The following is a 17343-nucleotide window of genomic DNA, read 5'->3' as shown; positions in this document are numbered from 1 at the left end:
TAGATTGTGTCCTGAACCTGTATTTAAAACTATGTATTCTAATAGGAATCACTAGATAATGATAAAGAGTGAGACTACTAGCTAGAAGCGAGTGAGGCCGGTTCTACGAAAGCAGATTTAGTTTCCATCTGAGAGGACTGATCTCCAGTGGACCTGTGTAAGATATTATAGTTGCTCTTGCCATCCCTGCACTACTGAAAGAAAAATACCTGCCTAGTTGCTTTCCACTGACCATTTGACAGGAGCTCTTGGAAGGGGTGTGTGGGTGGCATGAAGACCGAATTGTGAGTGGCTGCATGATCAAACCATTTGTCAGCATTTGCTCTCTAAGCTCGCACATGATGCATAGCCATCTGGGCAACATGTCATAACTTCCATGGATGCTGGCAGAATTATGTAAGGGCTTTATATGAACTGGACTTGAACAATTTTGAATTGGTTCTGAACACAGTTTGGGTTAGCAAGACTCAGCACCTATAGGCGAGTAAAGGAGCAAACTAGGAAGGAAATAACCAACCAAATCCATTAAGAATGAGTAATAAATAATGGATCATATTTTATCATGGTAGGGTATCTGACAGTCAGACTTATTGTTGCATTAGTAGATTCAAAGATATTACATGGCAAGTTGCTGAAGTGAGAGATAATCTTGCAGTGAGGAAAACCGAACACCTGGAACCAGAGTGAATGTGGCAAGAAGCTGTACATCTCAAACAACCAAATCGAAGCGTTGTGAAATCAGCTGCATAAGGACTAGGTGACAAAGCATAAGTTAAAGTGAGTGAATGGAATACCAAGTCAGACATAAAAGAGAAACAAAGTGAGGGAAAGAAAGATTGGATTAAGAAAGATTTAAAAAATCGGAGACAGCAAGGAAAGGTAACTTATTTGAAAATTGTAATTCTACAATTTAAACTTGAAGGACTGAGTCTCCACACTTACAATGGTTAATTTTCAGTGCCGGAGAGGTTGACTGGAAGTAATTAACATTCATTATATCGTAAGAAAGGTAATTAGACTGAAATGGACAAGATTTAATTCAGATGTACCTCACAAGTACAGCACTTCACAATACATCTCAATAATAAAGCAAGCAGCAGGATGCTGTTTTCAGGATGCTATTGCTGGAATGCCACACCTTGGACAGCAGCATATGGGTTTTTGATGTCTATCTCGTACTTGAAGCTGAGGTACAGTTTGTGCATAAATAATGGAGAACCGCAATAACTCAGTTACTTTGAGAGCAAAGTATAGCCCAATGATTTTAAACAACAATCAAGGTGAATGATAGGCTGTGTAAGGAAATATAACCAAGATGCTAGAATAATTCCATCAATTCTTGGTGGAAAAGATAGGTTAACATCGTGAAAGGTCTGCACTTGATATACTCCCTTTGTAATTGCTAATAGATCAGTCCTTAAATGTCCGTTAAAATTGAATATACTGCAGATCAGTACAAACAAAAGATGAAAGGAGAGATATGCTATCTGATGTGCAATCTAGCTTTTATTGAAAGATGGGTGAAAATTGAGAGAGTTTCTCATTGTATCGTTTTTTTAAAAATTCAATTCCAATTACATTGAATTCAATTTTCTGCTTGTAGTGTGTGAGACCTCGGTGGACAGTTACACAGCCAGGCAGATGGTAATGGTGCTGCAGTGCACAGTCAGCATTTATTCCACTGCACCATGAATCATTTGCTTTGGTCTGACAGTGCACATACTAAACTTGAATAATTTTGAATCTTCTGAGTGTGACTTTTATAGGAAGATTGCTTTTATTCTATCTTTGATTTGAAGTTCAGTCTGCTTTATTAATATCAAATAAAAAATTATGAATATTGAACAAATGTCAATGGAAAGCAATACTGCAATGCAAGTTGTTTGAAGTGAAAATATGTTTACAGAACCGTTAGAAGGTTGAGGGTGCTAACTTGCAAGCTATTTTCTAAAGTATTTGTTTTTACAGATGCAATATGTAACTGATTTAATTTCCAAACTTGATTGCAGATAATTTATTTGATTTATTATTGTCACAAGAATTGGCACACAGTGAAAAGTATTGTTTCTTGTACGCTGTACAGACAAAGTATACCATTAACTTGTAATTGCATCATAATTGTTAATCCTCGAGCATCTATGACCTTGTAAATCAGCTATTTTGGATGTCAATATTTCTCATTACATCAACCACACGGTAAGATTTCTTCTCTGCATCTTTTAGTATCTGTTCATTGTCAACTTTCTGCATTTGCGTTTAAAGAAAATACTCAATGGAAATAATTTTCAAAGTATTATTTCCATTTTAACACATCACAGAAATATCAAGAAACAACTTATTTTAACAAACTACTTTTTTTTCATTCTAATATGAAAGTACCCAGTTATTTTAAGAAGGAATCTTCCCTGGACGGCGGTTTGATATGTTAAATATTTGTACTGATGGATTTATCAATGAGCTTGTTACTTGAGTTATCTGATCAGTCACACTTCTGTAGATGAATATTGTATCTCTCAACTGCCATGGGCATATTCTCCTAATTGCTAGTCACTTTATATTTACAAACATTACATCTTAACATATTGTAACTGTCTTTTAGCTACAATAATCATTCTTTTTTCTCCCTGTCAGAACGCTCCGATCTCAATCTGGAAAGTTGCTTCATAATTTGCTGGAATCTGAAGCTACTTCGCCAACCAAAGATTCTTTACAACCTTCTCCTGAACACCCATTAAAAGAAGTTCATCCTAACACAGAAGCCACAGCCATCAAGTTACTCCTAGGGAGGTAAATGTAGGCAGTGGTTTTCATTTTGACTTGCCTTGTACTTGTAACTTTGCATTCGTTTCCATCGGCAAACCTGGTATTTTTATGCCGACGGGAAGGTTTAGCTATTGAAGCCCTTGCTTGTTGGCCCTGTTCAGTCTGCCCTTGGTACTGATCCCAAATTGAGATGAAATTCAGACTTTCAATTTGGGATTGGATACTGATCAGAATCAGTGTTGTAATAGTGGATTTAAACTAATTCACCAAGATGCAGAAGAATTTACTGGGGCCTCGGGGTAAGGTTGGGAAGTAGAGTGTGGTCGGTATAAAATAGAATGTGGAGGTGGCATAACATTGCTGTTCCACGCCATGGAATTTGATCAACAGCGGGGAAGGCAGCATTCTAACCACCCCTCCCACAGAGGACAATTGAAATTCTTCATTGGCCAATTAAATACCATTTTAGGGACTCTTCCCTGCTTCTGCCACACGGAGAGGACACTCATCAAACTCTGGTGGTCTCTATGCGGGGGTCAGTGGGAGAGAGTGCGGCTTTCCTGATCAGGCACTCTGACACACTGAGATCCCTGTTGGCAAGAGCTGCCCCTGCCCTCACTCCCATTAGTGCTGAAGACAAGTTGCTGTATATTAGTAATACACACTACTGTTTGGTACAACTTTAACCTGCTCTTATTTTGCCTACAGTACTGACTCTATCCCTCTCCATTACTGGGATGGCATTGGCTCCCCTCCAGAGACTCCATCTGCAGGAAGTAGTGTTTTAGATGAAAGTGAACTGAATGACCCTCATTATGATCAGAGCCTTTTGGAACATCTCTTTTACAAGAATCCTGTGAGTCATAAGGGTCCAGAGATCCTAGGAATTACTAACTAATGCCAGCATATTACTATTTGACTCTGGCTAATAATAGCCATGGATAATTTTATGTACCATAAACTTGTGCTTTATGCTCCAATGCAAAATGATTTGGAATGTTTAAAAACGGATGGTTTCCACCTTTATGCCGTTAGCTGGAAATTATGCTGAAAAACCACACTTTTTCTTTCGACTAAGAGGCCAGTTAAGCACCTGCTCCTTGGTTGCTACCAGTTCCATCCAGTCCAGGAAAGTGCACTAGAGTAAGATTTGTTCAACCACTACCTTCGTGGTACTGACAACTGGACCCCAATATATATGCAAAACCTTTTGTGCTTTCTGAATGTGCTGTCTAGAAAGACATCATTTGTCAGCACAGGCTTGGTGAGCCGAAGGGCCTGTTCCTGTGCTGTACTGTTCTTTGCTCATGCCGTCCCTCTGCAAGCGTAACTCAGCTAGTCCTAATGCTTGGCCCTTTCCTCTGTTTGGGCAATTTATTTTCTTCTCAGGTGCATATCCAATTCTGTGTTGAAACCCCTGATTACATCAAAGCATTTCAAATCCTTGCCACTATAGCACGCAAGAAACAATACTTTTCACTGTGTACCAATACATGTGATAATAAATCAAACTCATTGCGTAATTTTTTTTCTTTCTCGTGTCACCGTTGAACTTTTTGCCAATCTTCTTAAATTGGTGTCCGCTCATTCTAAAATAAGCAAAATAATACAGAGGCTGGAATCCAAAACAAGAATGCTGGAAAAACTCAGCAGGTCTGGCAGCATCTGTAGGGAGAGAATAGAGCCAATGTTTCGAGTCTGGATGACCCTTCGTCCAAGGCATTCTGTCTGCTTTCTCTCCTTGCGGATGCTGCTGGACCTGCTGAGTTTTTCTAGCATTCCCTGTTTTTGTTTCCACTCATTCTTGACTCTTTTTCACCAGTAGGAAAAGCTTCTGTCTATCTACTCTCTAGATGTCTCATTATTTTGGTCACTTTTATTAACTCTCAACCTTCTCGAAGGAGAACAACGCAGCTTCTCCAATCTATGCATGCAACTGAAGTCCTTTATCCCTGGAACTAGCCTCATAAGTTTTTTCTGCACCCTCTCTAAAGAGTTCACATCCTTTCTAAAATGAGGTGAGCAGAATTGGACACAACTCCAGCTCAGGCCAAATCAGCGCTTTATTAAGGTGCCTCATAATTTTCTTGCTTGTGAAATTAAGCCAGGACCTGATGTTCCCCCTTAACTACTTTCTCGACCTACCTTGTCACCTTCAATTATTTATGCACCTATACCCACAGGGCTCTCTGTACCTGCACCCACTTTCGTGAGGTATCAAATGCATCTCCATATATGCTACCAATTGTAGAGCAAATGTTTTCAGCTGGTCTCTAGAATCAGCTGACATCAATATTTTAGCTGCTGAGAATGGATTTGACCTGCAACAACAAACCTAATCAGGATATATGCATGGGGATGTTAGATGTTGACATGCATGGCATTTAATTGTATAATTTTTTATTGTGAAATGGAAATAGTGCAGTCATCAAAATTATTACCTCGGTTGCTCAACAAATATTTTCGATGCAACTAATAACGTGCACTTCATTAATATTTTAAAGAATGTGAGCCATTCTGAGCTTGCATGTAGCTAACTGCAACACAGTATGCTGTGCCCTTACGTACTCCTCCACTGAGATTAGCCCAAACTCCTAAATTGACCATTCCTGCTATGATTTATCTGAAATAATAGAATCAAATGAAAGTAGTATTAAACTATGAGTGAAAATGATCATGTTCCCTGTATTCTCTAATTTTCCATTTCTGCAATAGAAATATAGTTTTATTTTAAAGTTTATTTATTAGTGTCACAAGTAGGCTTGCATCAACACTGCAATGAATAGTCGCCACACTCCAGCACCTGTTCAGGTACACTGAGGGAGAATTTAGCATGGCCAGTGCACCTCACCAGCAAGTCTTTCGGACTGGCAGGAAACCGGAGCAGCCGGAGGAAACCCACGCCGACACAGGGAGAATGTGCAGACTCCACAACCCAAGTATCCAAGCCAGGAATCGAACCCAGGTCCCTGGTGCTGTGAGGCAGCGGTGCTAATCACTGTGTCACCATGCTGCCCCATGATAATGATTTTAATACAAGTTTTGTACACCTGGAAAAGCTGACTTTTGATGTCAGGTGAACTATGGCACATTACTGCAATCTTGAAATTAATCCTTCAAACGTATTAATTTGAGTTCTTATCCATTATTTATTTTTACGTAGAAATATGAAAGTAGTGCAAGTGATTTTACTAGTGAAGATGAGTTGGATACCTCGAAGACAAAAATGAGACAACAATCCCTTCACAAAGCTGATATCCATAACCAGCACGGATTGTCCCGCCTTGCATCAGATCACAATGTTATTGATTTGAATCAAAATGAGGCAGCAAGGAATGTCAGGTAATACGCTATTTTACAGAATTTAAGCCATTCTGAACTCGCATGCGGCAATGTGTAGCACAGTATTGTGATGACACTGTCCTATTGATATATTTTAGGTTTAAGGGAAATGTTTAAGATTGAGTTTTTGTTTTACAGGCAGTCAGTATGTGTGGAAGCAATACAGCTCAGATGTTGGGAAAGCGGGATAATTATTCATTTTAACCATGTAGTGTTTACTTAGGAGAGGACTAACGGCTCTTGTTTACAAATGAAAAGGCCACCTGGGTTTTTTGATTAAAGGAGTGGAAGCTGGGGTTTTTGTTTAGGTATACGGGGTCATGTGATACTGTGGTTAATAGGAGGAGCTAGGTACGTAGCAGAGAGAGAAACAGCTTTCTGTTCAATTTCTGGCTGAGGTTGTTTAAAAACAGAAGTCTGCAAGCTACTCTGAAAATCAAAACCTTTCTGAAAGCTTCAAGGGTGTTCACCTAATTTATAGCAAGTATACTGGGTTAGCTAACTATATTTAAAGTAGCATTTGAGTCTTAAGAGACTGTTGCTTATTTGGAACTGAAATAGTGTTAAGTTAGAAATTAGAGTTTCCTTTTTTTATTGTTCAACTGTTAAAAGCTAAGCTGTTTCATTTTGTTAAAGCTATATTTAGACTGGATTATGAATAAAGCTTGTTTTGATAAAAGATCTCTAATTTGTCAGTGGAGTTACTCCTGGAGCAGAACATCTTATCCTCACATTTATGCCAAAATTAAAAAATTGTTACGGTCTTGTTTAGCTTCATTCAGTACCTTGGGGTTCAGGTCCCGAATCCTAACAGCACAGTGGTTAGCACTGCTGCCTCAAAGCGCCAGGGACCCAGGTTTGATTCTCGGCTTGGGTCACTGTCTGTGTGGAGTTTGCACGTTCTGCCTGTGTCTGCGTGGGTTTCATCCGGGTGCTCCAGTTTCCTCCAACAGGCCAAAGATGTGCAGGTTAGGTGCATTGGCCATGCTAAATTCTTCCTGAATAAGCGCCAGAGTGTGGCGACTAGGGGATTTTCACAGTAACTTCATTGCAGTGTGAATGTAAGCCTACTTGTGACTAATGAATAAACTTTAACTTTACTTTAGTATGTCGTGCCCTAATGCACTGCACCACTAAGATTAGTCTGAACTTCTAAACTGAACATTCCTGTTACCTGATTTAGCTGAAATAATAGAAGTAGAATTGAAACGTTGGTGAAAATAAACATGTTCCCAGTATTCTATAATTTTCAAAATGGATCAAAATCCTGGAGCCCCCTCCCCAATAGCACTGTGGGTGTGCTGCACCACAGAGACTGCAGTGGTTAACGAAGACAGTTCACCACCATTTTCTCAAGGGCAATTAGGGATGGGCGATAAATGCTGGCCTAGCCAGTGGCATCCCATGAATTAATAAACAAAAAAGCTACATACTTAATGTAAGCATAACATATATTCATATTTAGTGTTTAATAATGTGGTTTTGTATAAATCTTTTTAACGGTGTAATTGATTCAAACAGAATCAACTAATGTCCAGAGCTGAATTTGTTTTGATGGTTCTGTCATCACTAAGTTTAAAAAGAATAACCACCATGTATTGCTGTTGATTATCTTTTATGCTGACTGCAATGCTGCCTAACTATCTGCCACACAGGTTCCTTTCTTAAGTGATTGACAACTTTGATATTTAATCATTCATTATCATTAATATTATTTTAAGATTTAAAATTCATTCTCTTATCCATGTTCTCTAAAACGTAACTGGATAAATATTTGAACATAAAAGATGCTTTCTGTCCCACCCACCCACCCACCCACCCACCATCCTGCCTTCGCAAACAATATTTGTCTGGGCTTTTTTCCATCTTCAGAAGATGGTGAATTGTGCTGACATACATTTACTCAAGGATAGGTTTCTAGATGGACAGGATGTGTGGGTTAGGTTGATTGGCCATGCTAAATTGCCCCTTAGTGTCAAGGGGGATTAGCAGGTTAAATATGTGGAGTTATGGGGATAGGGCCTAGGTGAGATTGTTGTTGTTGGCGCAGGTCCAGTGGGCCAAATGGCCTCCATCTGTACTGTAGGGATTCTATGATTCTCTTGTCTGAAATTATTGCTACGTAGCCCATTGGAACTGCACCAACCGGTCAGTCTTCATATATGAGCCAGTGTTTATTTGTGTCAGTTAGTAATGGGAATTTTGGCTTTCCAATTTCTCCTGGGGTTTTGTTGTACACTCACCACCACTTCAGTTCAAGCTACTTACCTCTCACAAGATATTGTATTTGGCAACCTTAAATATTATAGCTCAGAATTATGTCATGCATTTATCCCCTGAATACACTAGAGCAATCTGCTCTTTATAAAGATGAGTGAAGATTTGCAATTGCTTAGCTTTTATGAATTGCACATGTTTAATCATTTTAATGTCTCTTCTCTACAGCTCCTACCCTGTGCAAGAAGGCCCTCTACTAGCTGAGCAGGGGATGCAAGCTATCGAATTGAGTGTTGATAGACTAACCCTGCTGGGTCGCATTTATCTGGCCAGAGTTATCATTGAAACACTAAAACTTCCTCCAGATAGCACTCAAACAACCCCAAAACAAAAAGGCAGTCGTGGAAAGCCACCTCGACCTGTTCCAGGAAGAAAATGGTAATTTCAGAAATGTCACAGAATGTGCAGTTCTTAAGCTTGCCTCTAAAATGGAAAGCTATGTACTTGTGGTTAGCTAGAATATTGTTGCCCTTGCGGTGTCAGATTGACACATTTGTCAGCACATTTCCCTCAGAATTAGCAGGTGTGGGTTTAAACCTCACTTCAATACATCATGTAGAGTTTTGTTTTGGTGTATAACTAAGAGAGTGCTGCATTGTCACAGTTGCAGTCTTTTAGTAGTGAAGAAAGTGGGTGTTCAGTGTGGTAGATGTGTTGTCAATCAACAGACTGCTATGTCCTGCGTAGTGTTGAACTTCTAAAGTATTGTTGCCGCTGCACTCATTCTGCCAAACGGAGGCTATTCCTGACTGTATCTTAAAGATAATGGAGAAGCTTTAGAGAGTCAGATGGTGGGCCAGAATGTGCAGAATCGCCAGCCCCTGATCTGGTCTGGTAGCCACTGCATGTTTGTGGCTGGTTTAGTTAGGTTTCTGGTCAGTTACTGGGGGGGGGATTTTGTAATGGCAATGCTAACGTAGGTTAAGAGGAAACTTCCGCAAAGCTCTTGTTGGAGATGTTCATTGGTTGGCTTTTGTCTAACAACCATTTTGAAAGTCTGTATGAATGCAAGTTCTTTCTTTCACATCTTAGAATAGGCTGGTCGAGCATACCCCACCATTGCTGTGTAAATGCAATTGATTCTTGGCTGACATACCTGAATTTTGTATTTGTGTCTTATTAATATTTATGGATTGCTTTATCAGTCTCCTTTCTATTGTGTGCTGGACGTCTGAAAGTAATGGCTGGGAATCTACTTGTATTCTCCAAGTGATTGATTTGGTTGGTTAAAAAAGCAGTTCATCCCTACATAAAAGAAATTGCACATTGAAATGACTTGGCTGCAAAAGTCTCCATTTAAGACTGAGTTGAGAAAGAGTTTCTTCTCAGAGGGTGATTAGTATTTGGAATTCTCTTCCCCAGCAAGCAGTGGAAGCTGGGTTATTGAATATTGAAGGCTGAGTTACAGATTGTTGATTGACAAGAGAGTTGAGGGTTATGGTGGAGGCATACAGGAAAATGGAGGTAAGGCCACAGTCAGATCAGCCATTATCTTGTTGAATGGCTGAGCAGGCCTGCTGCTACTCCTTGTTCTAATGGATAACATGATTGCAGAGGGAAAGATAAGAAAATGTTATGCAGTGATTATGTATCTTTTGGAGAGGACAAATTAACCATAGCCGTTCCTGGTAAAATTGGTTTTTTTGAAGTGCAAGCAAGCATTATCACTGAAGGCTGGGATAACTCTCGACAGTTAAGTCAGTTCAATCAGTTAGGGGAACATGAATCAACAACAACAACTTTAACATAATAAAATGTCCCAAAGCGCTTTTCAGTAGCATTATTAAACAAAATTTGATAACCAGCCATATAAGGAGATATTAGGTCAGGTAACCAAAAACCTTGGTCAAAGAGAAATGTTTTAGGAACTGTCTCAAAGGAGGAAAGCAGGAGGTAGAATGCAACTGATGTTGAGGCCACCGATGGTGGAGCGCTTCAAGTTGCGGATGTACAAGAGCCCAGTCGTAAAGAAATATAGATATCTTGGAAGGTTGTGGGGCTGAAGGAAATTAGAGACAGAAAAGATCATGGATAGGTTTGAAAACAGTTAAGATAATTTAACAATTAAGACATTGCTTGACCAGAAACCTATGTAGGTCATCAAACACGGGTGTGACAATACAGTGCTGTTAAGAAATATATTTGAGTCATGTTTCTGTGCAGGATTGTTTTTAACAGTCCATTCTAACTGGTGCTGCTGGGTCCCTGTATTGTTACTGCAGCAACATAATTGCTCCTAATTACTAGAATATTTGTTTTAATCTGGACTAATGCTTTTCTGTTTTTTGAGTTTTCCCCTGGGGTTTTGCAAAGTAGGACTTGATTAGGTTGATTGACAGAAAAATCAGGTGACTGGGTGGAGCTAGGCTCACACAGAAAAATCCAGCTCAGTTTGCTGCTTGGGATCTTTAGAGGGAGGTTGCTTTCTCTGTGTCTCTTTCTCGAGTTGGAGACTGGAATCTGTCAGGAAATATGCTTCTGTCTCTGAGATTCTGCTGTTTCTCTGGAGGTGGTTATATGAGAGTCAGAAGACATGTGTCTGCCTGGATTTCTGTCCAGAGGTGTTAAAAGGCTGGAAATCTAGCATCCACGTGAGCATATCTGGTGCCAACTGATTCTGAAGAAGGGATTAATGTCTATGGGTACTGCTTACATTGGAACTATAAAGATAGTTAGCTGTTAAGAATTATAACTTGTCATGTTTAAGTATATGCATTGGTAAGAGTTATGCTGATTCTTTTTGTTATATTCTAACTGTGTTCTTACATAAAATTTGTTTTGATAAAAGCTTCCTAGTGGGTCAATTGATTCATACCTAGAGCAGAATATGTTATGCTCACCCTAATGCCAAAATCATAAAAGTTGGGGGTCGAGGCTAACTTCATAATATACCTTGGAGTTTCTGATCTGGTCCCGAGGTGATAGGAGAATGGGACTTGCTGTGTGTTAAAATACTAGCAACAGTTTTGGATGACCCTCGAGTATATGAGGGTATAATGTCGCAGACCAGTCAGTGTGGTTAAAATAGTTCCAGCAGCAGATCCATAGAAATTAATGTATTTCATTTTTTGGAAGTCATTTGTATGGGCTTTGTTACTTTTAGTTTCTGGTGAGTGGTGACTCCCAGTATGTTGCTGGGGGATATAGGGCAGCACAGTGGTTAGCACTGCTGCCTCACTTCGCCAGGAACCCAGATTCCCTTATGTGACTATCTGTCTGTGTGGAATTTGCACGTTCTCCCCGTGCCTGTGTGTGTTTTCTCCGGGTGCTCCGATTTCCTCCCATAGTCCAAAGATATGCAGATTAGGGGGATTGGCCATGTTAGATTGCCCCTTGGTGTCCAAAGATGTGTAGGTTAAGTGGATTAGCAGGGTAAATGCTGCTGTGCAGAGGGACCTGGGTGTCCTTGTGTAAGAATCACAAGGAGTTGATTTGCAGGTGCAGCAGGTAATTAAGAAGGCAAATGGAATTTTGTCTTCATTGCTAGAGGGATGGAGTTTAAAACAGCGAGGTTATGTTGCAGCTGTATAAGGTGCTGGTGAGGCCACACCTGGAGTATTGTGTACAGTTTTGGTCTCCTTACTTGAGAAAGGATATGCTAGCACTGGAGGGGGTGCAGAGGAAATTCACTAGGTTGATTCCGGAGTTGAGAGGGTTGGCTTATGAGGAGAGACTGAGTAGACTGGGGCTTACTCATTGGAATTCAGAGAATGAGGGGAGATCTTATAGAATCATATAAGATTATGAAGGGAATAGATAAGATAGAAGCAGGGAAGTTGTTTCCACTAGCAGGTGAAACTAGAACTAAGGGGCATGGCCTCAAAATAAGGGGAAGCAGATTTAGGACTGAGTTGAGGAGGAACTTCTTCACACAAAGGGTTGTGATTCTGTGGAATTCCCTGCCCAGTGAAGCAGTTGAGGCTACCTCATTGAATGTTTTTAAGACAAGGATAGATAAATGTTTGAACAGTAAAGGAATTAAGGGTTATGGTGAGCGGGCGGGTAAGTGGAGCTGAGTCCACAAAAAGATCAGCCATGATCTTATTGAATGGCAGAGCAGGCTCAAAGGGCCAGATGGCCTACTCCTGCTCCTAGTTCTTACGTTCTAAATGTGCAGAGTTATGGGGATTGGGAGGGGGCGGGAGGGGCTGGGTATGGTGCTCTTCCAAGAGTTGGTGCAGACTCGTTGGACCTCTTTATGCACTGCAGGGATTTTATGGTTCAATAGATTCATTAATGATAAAGCTACAGACAATTTATTGACTTCATTTGAAGAAAATAATTATTTCAAGAATTAAATCCCAATTCCTTTTTTTTAACTTTCCGCAGCACTTACTTTGTTGAGTATGACTTTCCTGTAGCCACACCTTCAAGAGGTGGAGCTAGAGGTGTGTCAATGGCCTCTGAAATTACACGGGTAGCCTCCAGTAAAGTTACAAGAGAAGGTAAGACAAATAGACAAACACGTTGGTTGTGCATTTAATTAAAAATTGTGTATGGTTAACATTATATCCCAAAATATAATTCTGTCTTTAGGTAATTTTTTTGTGTTCTTAACCATGTCAGCTGGAGACAGAGGTAATGAATGAAAGGCATGAAATTATTGTGGCGTCCGTCCCTACTAGAGAATAAACAATGAACTTCTCTGAGCTGCCAACTTGCTTTGCTATCTCAAAATTGACAAGAGGCCACATTTTCCACATTGCTGGATAGGGAATTTTATGAGTCTTGGAGAAACCTTAGAGTAGGATAAAATATTGAAATGGTAATTTTAAAAAGGCCTTAACTTGTATTTGAGACACAATATTGGTATTCAAGTCTATGGTAAATGTCACAGTATAGCTAGTGCAGCCGTATTTTATTGATTTTAAGTGAAGTTTATTTTTTCCATTTCTTTTTGAATTGAGCCTTCAGAAAAATTAGCTGAAGTTTCTTCCTGAAGTTATTGAAATTTATTTTTGGTATGAGGAGGAGGAAGAAAAGATGTAGTACAGTAGGTCTCCTAACATCTTGCTCTTGTGAGCTCCATGCTGGGTAGAACCAAGGAATCCTTGGCTTGGATGATGGAAGCAAAACCCAATGGTCACCTTGACAATGGCGAAAGAGAAAATTATTGCTAAGGTTGTCCTGAGCTAGCTAATTGTGGCAGGAGGTAACAGTGGATATTTAAAGGTTCAATACTAGGGATTATAGTTACTTTTTTTAAAAAAATAATTGTTTTCTATTTTCTACAGCTGTTAAGTTCCAGCAGCGCTTTGTTTTTCCTATCTGTTTTAGTGGTTTAATGATAGAGCGATGGTGGAACTCAGATCTTCTGTTCAAAATTTACTCCAGGAAGAGTACACAGAAAAAGGTTAGACTTCAACTACATTTCAAAAGACTTGATAATGTAAATATTTAATTTGTGACCTGGTATGTTCTTAAAATTTTTAAGCCAAGCTAATTTGAAATTTACCCCATAATCAATGTTGGGTCAGATTTTATGATGAGATTAACAGTGAAACTAACAACACTATAACGGGGTCAATTTGGCAGCCACTTCTGGCATCAGCAAATGAACAATTAAACAACAGATCCAGAAATGTCTGTGCAAGATAGCCCCGCTCCATGCCAAAGCGCACAGTTGTCAATGTACTCATAAGAACTCAAGAATTAGGAACAGATGTAGGCCATTCCGCCCTGAGCTTGCACTGCCATTTGATAAGATTGTAGTTGATCTGATTGTTGTCTCAAATCTATTTTCCTGCCTACCCCCTAAAAACCTATGTTGAGTTAGCAGTTAATAAAGCGTAAAGTATGTTGGACTTAATTAATAAGGGCACAGTGTACAAGAGCAAAGAGGTTTGTATTGAATTTGTATTGGTCACTAGTTCAGCTTCAGCTGGAATATTGCAACTAGTTCTGGGTATCACATTTCAGGAAGGATGTGAAGGTATTAGCAGGCTCAGTTCAAAAAGAAAAGAATTGCAAGAGTGATTCCAGGGGTGAGGAACTTTAGTAATGAAGATAGAATGGAAAAGCTCGGATTGTTTTCCTTGGGGCGAAGATGATCAATATGAGATTTGATCGAGGTATTCAAATTCATGAGGGGCCTGGACAGAGTAGATAGGGAGAAACTTTGAAAGGATTGAAAGCAAGATGATGACGTATGATCATCCTCAACATCGGTCCACAATCATCCTCAACACCAGTGCCCCACAAGGCTGTGTTCTCAGCCCCCTACTTTACTACTTATACACCTATGACTGTGTGGCCAAATTGCCCTCCAAGTTTGCTGACAACATCACCGTGGTGAATTGGTGTGACGACAATAATCTCTCCTTCAATGCCAACAAAACGAAGGAGATTGTCATCGACTTCAAGAAGTGCAGTGGAGAACATGTCCCTGTCTACATCAACGGGGACGAAGTAGAAATGATCGAGAGCTTCAAGCTTTTAGGTGTCCAGATCACCAACAACCTGTCCTGATCTCCCTATGCTGACTATAGTTAGGAACGCCCACCAACACCTCTACTTTCTCAGAAGACTAAGGAAATTTGGCATGTTGGCTACGACTCTCACCAACATTTACAGATGCACCGTAGAAAGCGTCCTTTCTGGTTGTATCACAGCTTGGTATGGCTCTTGCTCTGCCCAAGACTGCAAGAAACTACAAACGGTCATGAATGTAGCCCAGTTCATCACGCAAACCAGTCTCCCATCCACTGACCCTGTCTACACTTCCTGCTGCCTTGGCAAAGTAACCATCATAATTAAGAACCCCACGCACCCCAGACATTCTCTTTTCCAGCTTCTTCCGTCAAGAAAAAGATACAAAAGTCTGAGGTCATGTACCAACTGACTCAAGAATAGCTTCTTCCCTGCTGCCATCAGACTTTTGAATGGACCTACCTTGCATTAAGTTGATCTTTCTCTACACCCTAGCTATGACTGTAACACATTCTGCACTATCTCTTTTCCTTCTCTATGAACGGTATGCTTTGTCTGTATAGCACGCAAGAAACAATACTTTTCACTGTATGCTAATACATGTGACAATAATAAATCAAATCAAAGGATGCCGATTTAAAGTAATTGGTAAAAGAAGGAAAAGCAACATGAGGAAAAATGTTTTCACATCATGAGTGGTTATGGTCTGGAATACACTATGATAAGAGTGTGGTGGAGGCAGCGTCAACTGAAACATTCAAAAGGGAACCAGACTGTTATCTGAAAAGGAAGAATGTGCAGGGTTACGGGGAAAAAGCAGGAGAATGGCACCAGGTGAGTTGCTCATTTGGAGAACTGATGCAGACATGGTGGGCCAAATGACAACCTCCTGCGCAGCGACAATCCTTTGATTCCCTGTTAATCAAGAATCCCATTTAACTCAACCTTTAAAATATTCAATGACCACTGCTCTCTGGGGAAGAGAATTTAATTTACTAAAACCGTCTGAGAGAAAATAATTCTCCTTGTCTCTGTCTTGGAAACCTCTTATTTTTAAACACTGTACCCTAATTCTAATCTCTCTCACAGGGGAAACATACTTTGTATTTTAAAAAAATCCTTTTGCTCTTTTTCTGCCTCTTTCTGCTTTCTACTTCTGCTTTAAACTCTGCATGACTCAGTAAGAATTCTTCAAAGAAATTGGCTTGGCGTTTTTTTTGCCCAGTTTGCAGATATCACACATCCTCTTTAGAGGACGTTACTCCAAAACGGGTGCCAGATTAAAGCAAATTTGTGTGTTAAAACCTGCAAAACGTTTATTGACAAATGTCATCGATGAGATTAGCATTTGCTGTTTCTTTGCTACTGGTCTCAAAATCTGGATCAATAATTTGAAGTGGCTGAAGTTTTAATTCAACATTGCCAAGCAATATCATTTGGGTTGTCAACAATACCAGATTGTTCTGGACTCTCCCAAATGGACACTGTTGCAGATTACCTAGTAGAAAAATCAGCAGGACATCTTGATCTACTCCGCCTCCCTTTCTCCAGCCTCTGATTAATAACTGCATCCTCCAATCACACCCCTCAACCTCCTTGCCACTCCTCATCAGTGACCAATCTGATTGCAAAATGATGGATGGTGATCACATGGAGGGACAAATCTCAGCCAGTGAGATGTTAGGAAATGAAATTGCATCCGATATTCTTGGATTTGAGGGGTGACCTGATAAAGGTTTACATGGTTGAGTGGCATGGACAGAGTGGATAGTCAGATGCTTTTTCCCAAGTAGAAAAGTCAGGTACTAGGGGACATAGCCTTAAGGTGCATGGGGAAAAGTTTAGAGAAAATGTGCAAGGCAAGTCTTTTACACAGGGTGGTGAAGGTCTGGGACACGCTGCCTGGGGAAGTGGTGGGGGATGGTACAATCGCGGTATTTAAGGAGCATCTAGACGAATACATGAATAGGATGGGAATGGAAGGATACGGACTCCATAAGTGCATACGGTTTTAGTTTAAGCAGGCATCATGATCGCGCAGGCTTGGAGGGCCGAAAGGCCTGTTCCTGTGCCGTACTGTTCTTTGTTCTTTGATTTCATAATTTCCAATTTTGTTTGTTTTTCAATTCCTGCAAAAACATCTTTCATCTTTTGCTTTTTAAAGTTTATTTATTAGTGTCACAGTTAGGCTTACATTAACACTGTAATGAAGTTACTGTGAAAATCTCCTAGTCGCCACACTCCGGCACCTGTTCAGGTACACGGAGGGAGAATTTAACATGGCCAATGCACCTAACCGACACGTCTTTCAGACTTGTGGGAGGAAACTGGAGCACCCGGAGGAAACCCACGCCGACATGGGGAGATCGTGCAGACTCCACACACACACTGACACAAGTCGGGAATTGAACCCGGGTTCCTGGTGCTGTGAAGCAGCAGTGTTAACCACTGCTCTGAAGTTCAATTGAAAAACATATTTTGAGAACAAGAAAAAAAAATCAAGTTGACTTCAATTTAGCATTCAATCAATTT

At 40.1% G+C, this 17343-nt stretch overlaps 1 protein-coding gene across 1 annotated transcript in view; it reads left to right on the top strand.

Moving 5' to 3' along the window:
* Positions 1 to 17343, top strand: part of c2cd3 (C2 domain containing 3 centriole elongation regulator) — a 112948-nt gene that overhangs the window by 24465 nt on the left and 71140 nt on the right. Inside the window, exons 7-12 of the mRNA XM_078222361.1 lie at positions 2632 to 2787; positions 3472 to 3619; positions 5927 to 6105; positions 8551 to 8760; positions 12712 to 12827; positions 13617 to 13735. Coding sequence (XP_078078487.1) covers positions 2632 to 2787; positions 3472 to 3619; positions 5927 to 6105; positions 8551 to 8760; positions 12712 to 12827; positions 13617 to 13735 — 928 coding nt within the window. The remainder of the gene's footprint in view (positions 1 to 2631; positions 2788 to 3471; positions 3620 to 5926; positions 6106 to 8550; positions 8761 to 12711; positions 12828 to 13616; positions 13736 to 17343) is intronic.

Source organism: Mustelus asterias, chromosome 10, assembly GCF_964213995.1.
Source record: "Mustelus asterias chromosome 10, sMusAst1.hap1.1, whole genome shotgun sequence".
NCBI lineage: Eukaryota > Metazoa > Chordata > Chondrichthyes > Carcharhiniformes > Triakidae > Mustelus > Mustelus asterias.
Note: the sequence above shows the minus strand (reverse complement) of the source record. Positions and strands in the feature narration are given on the sequence as shown.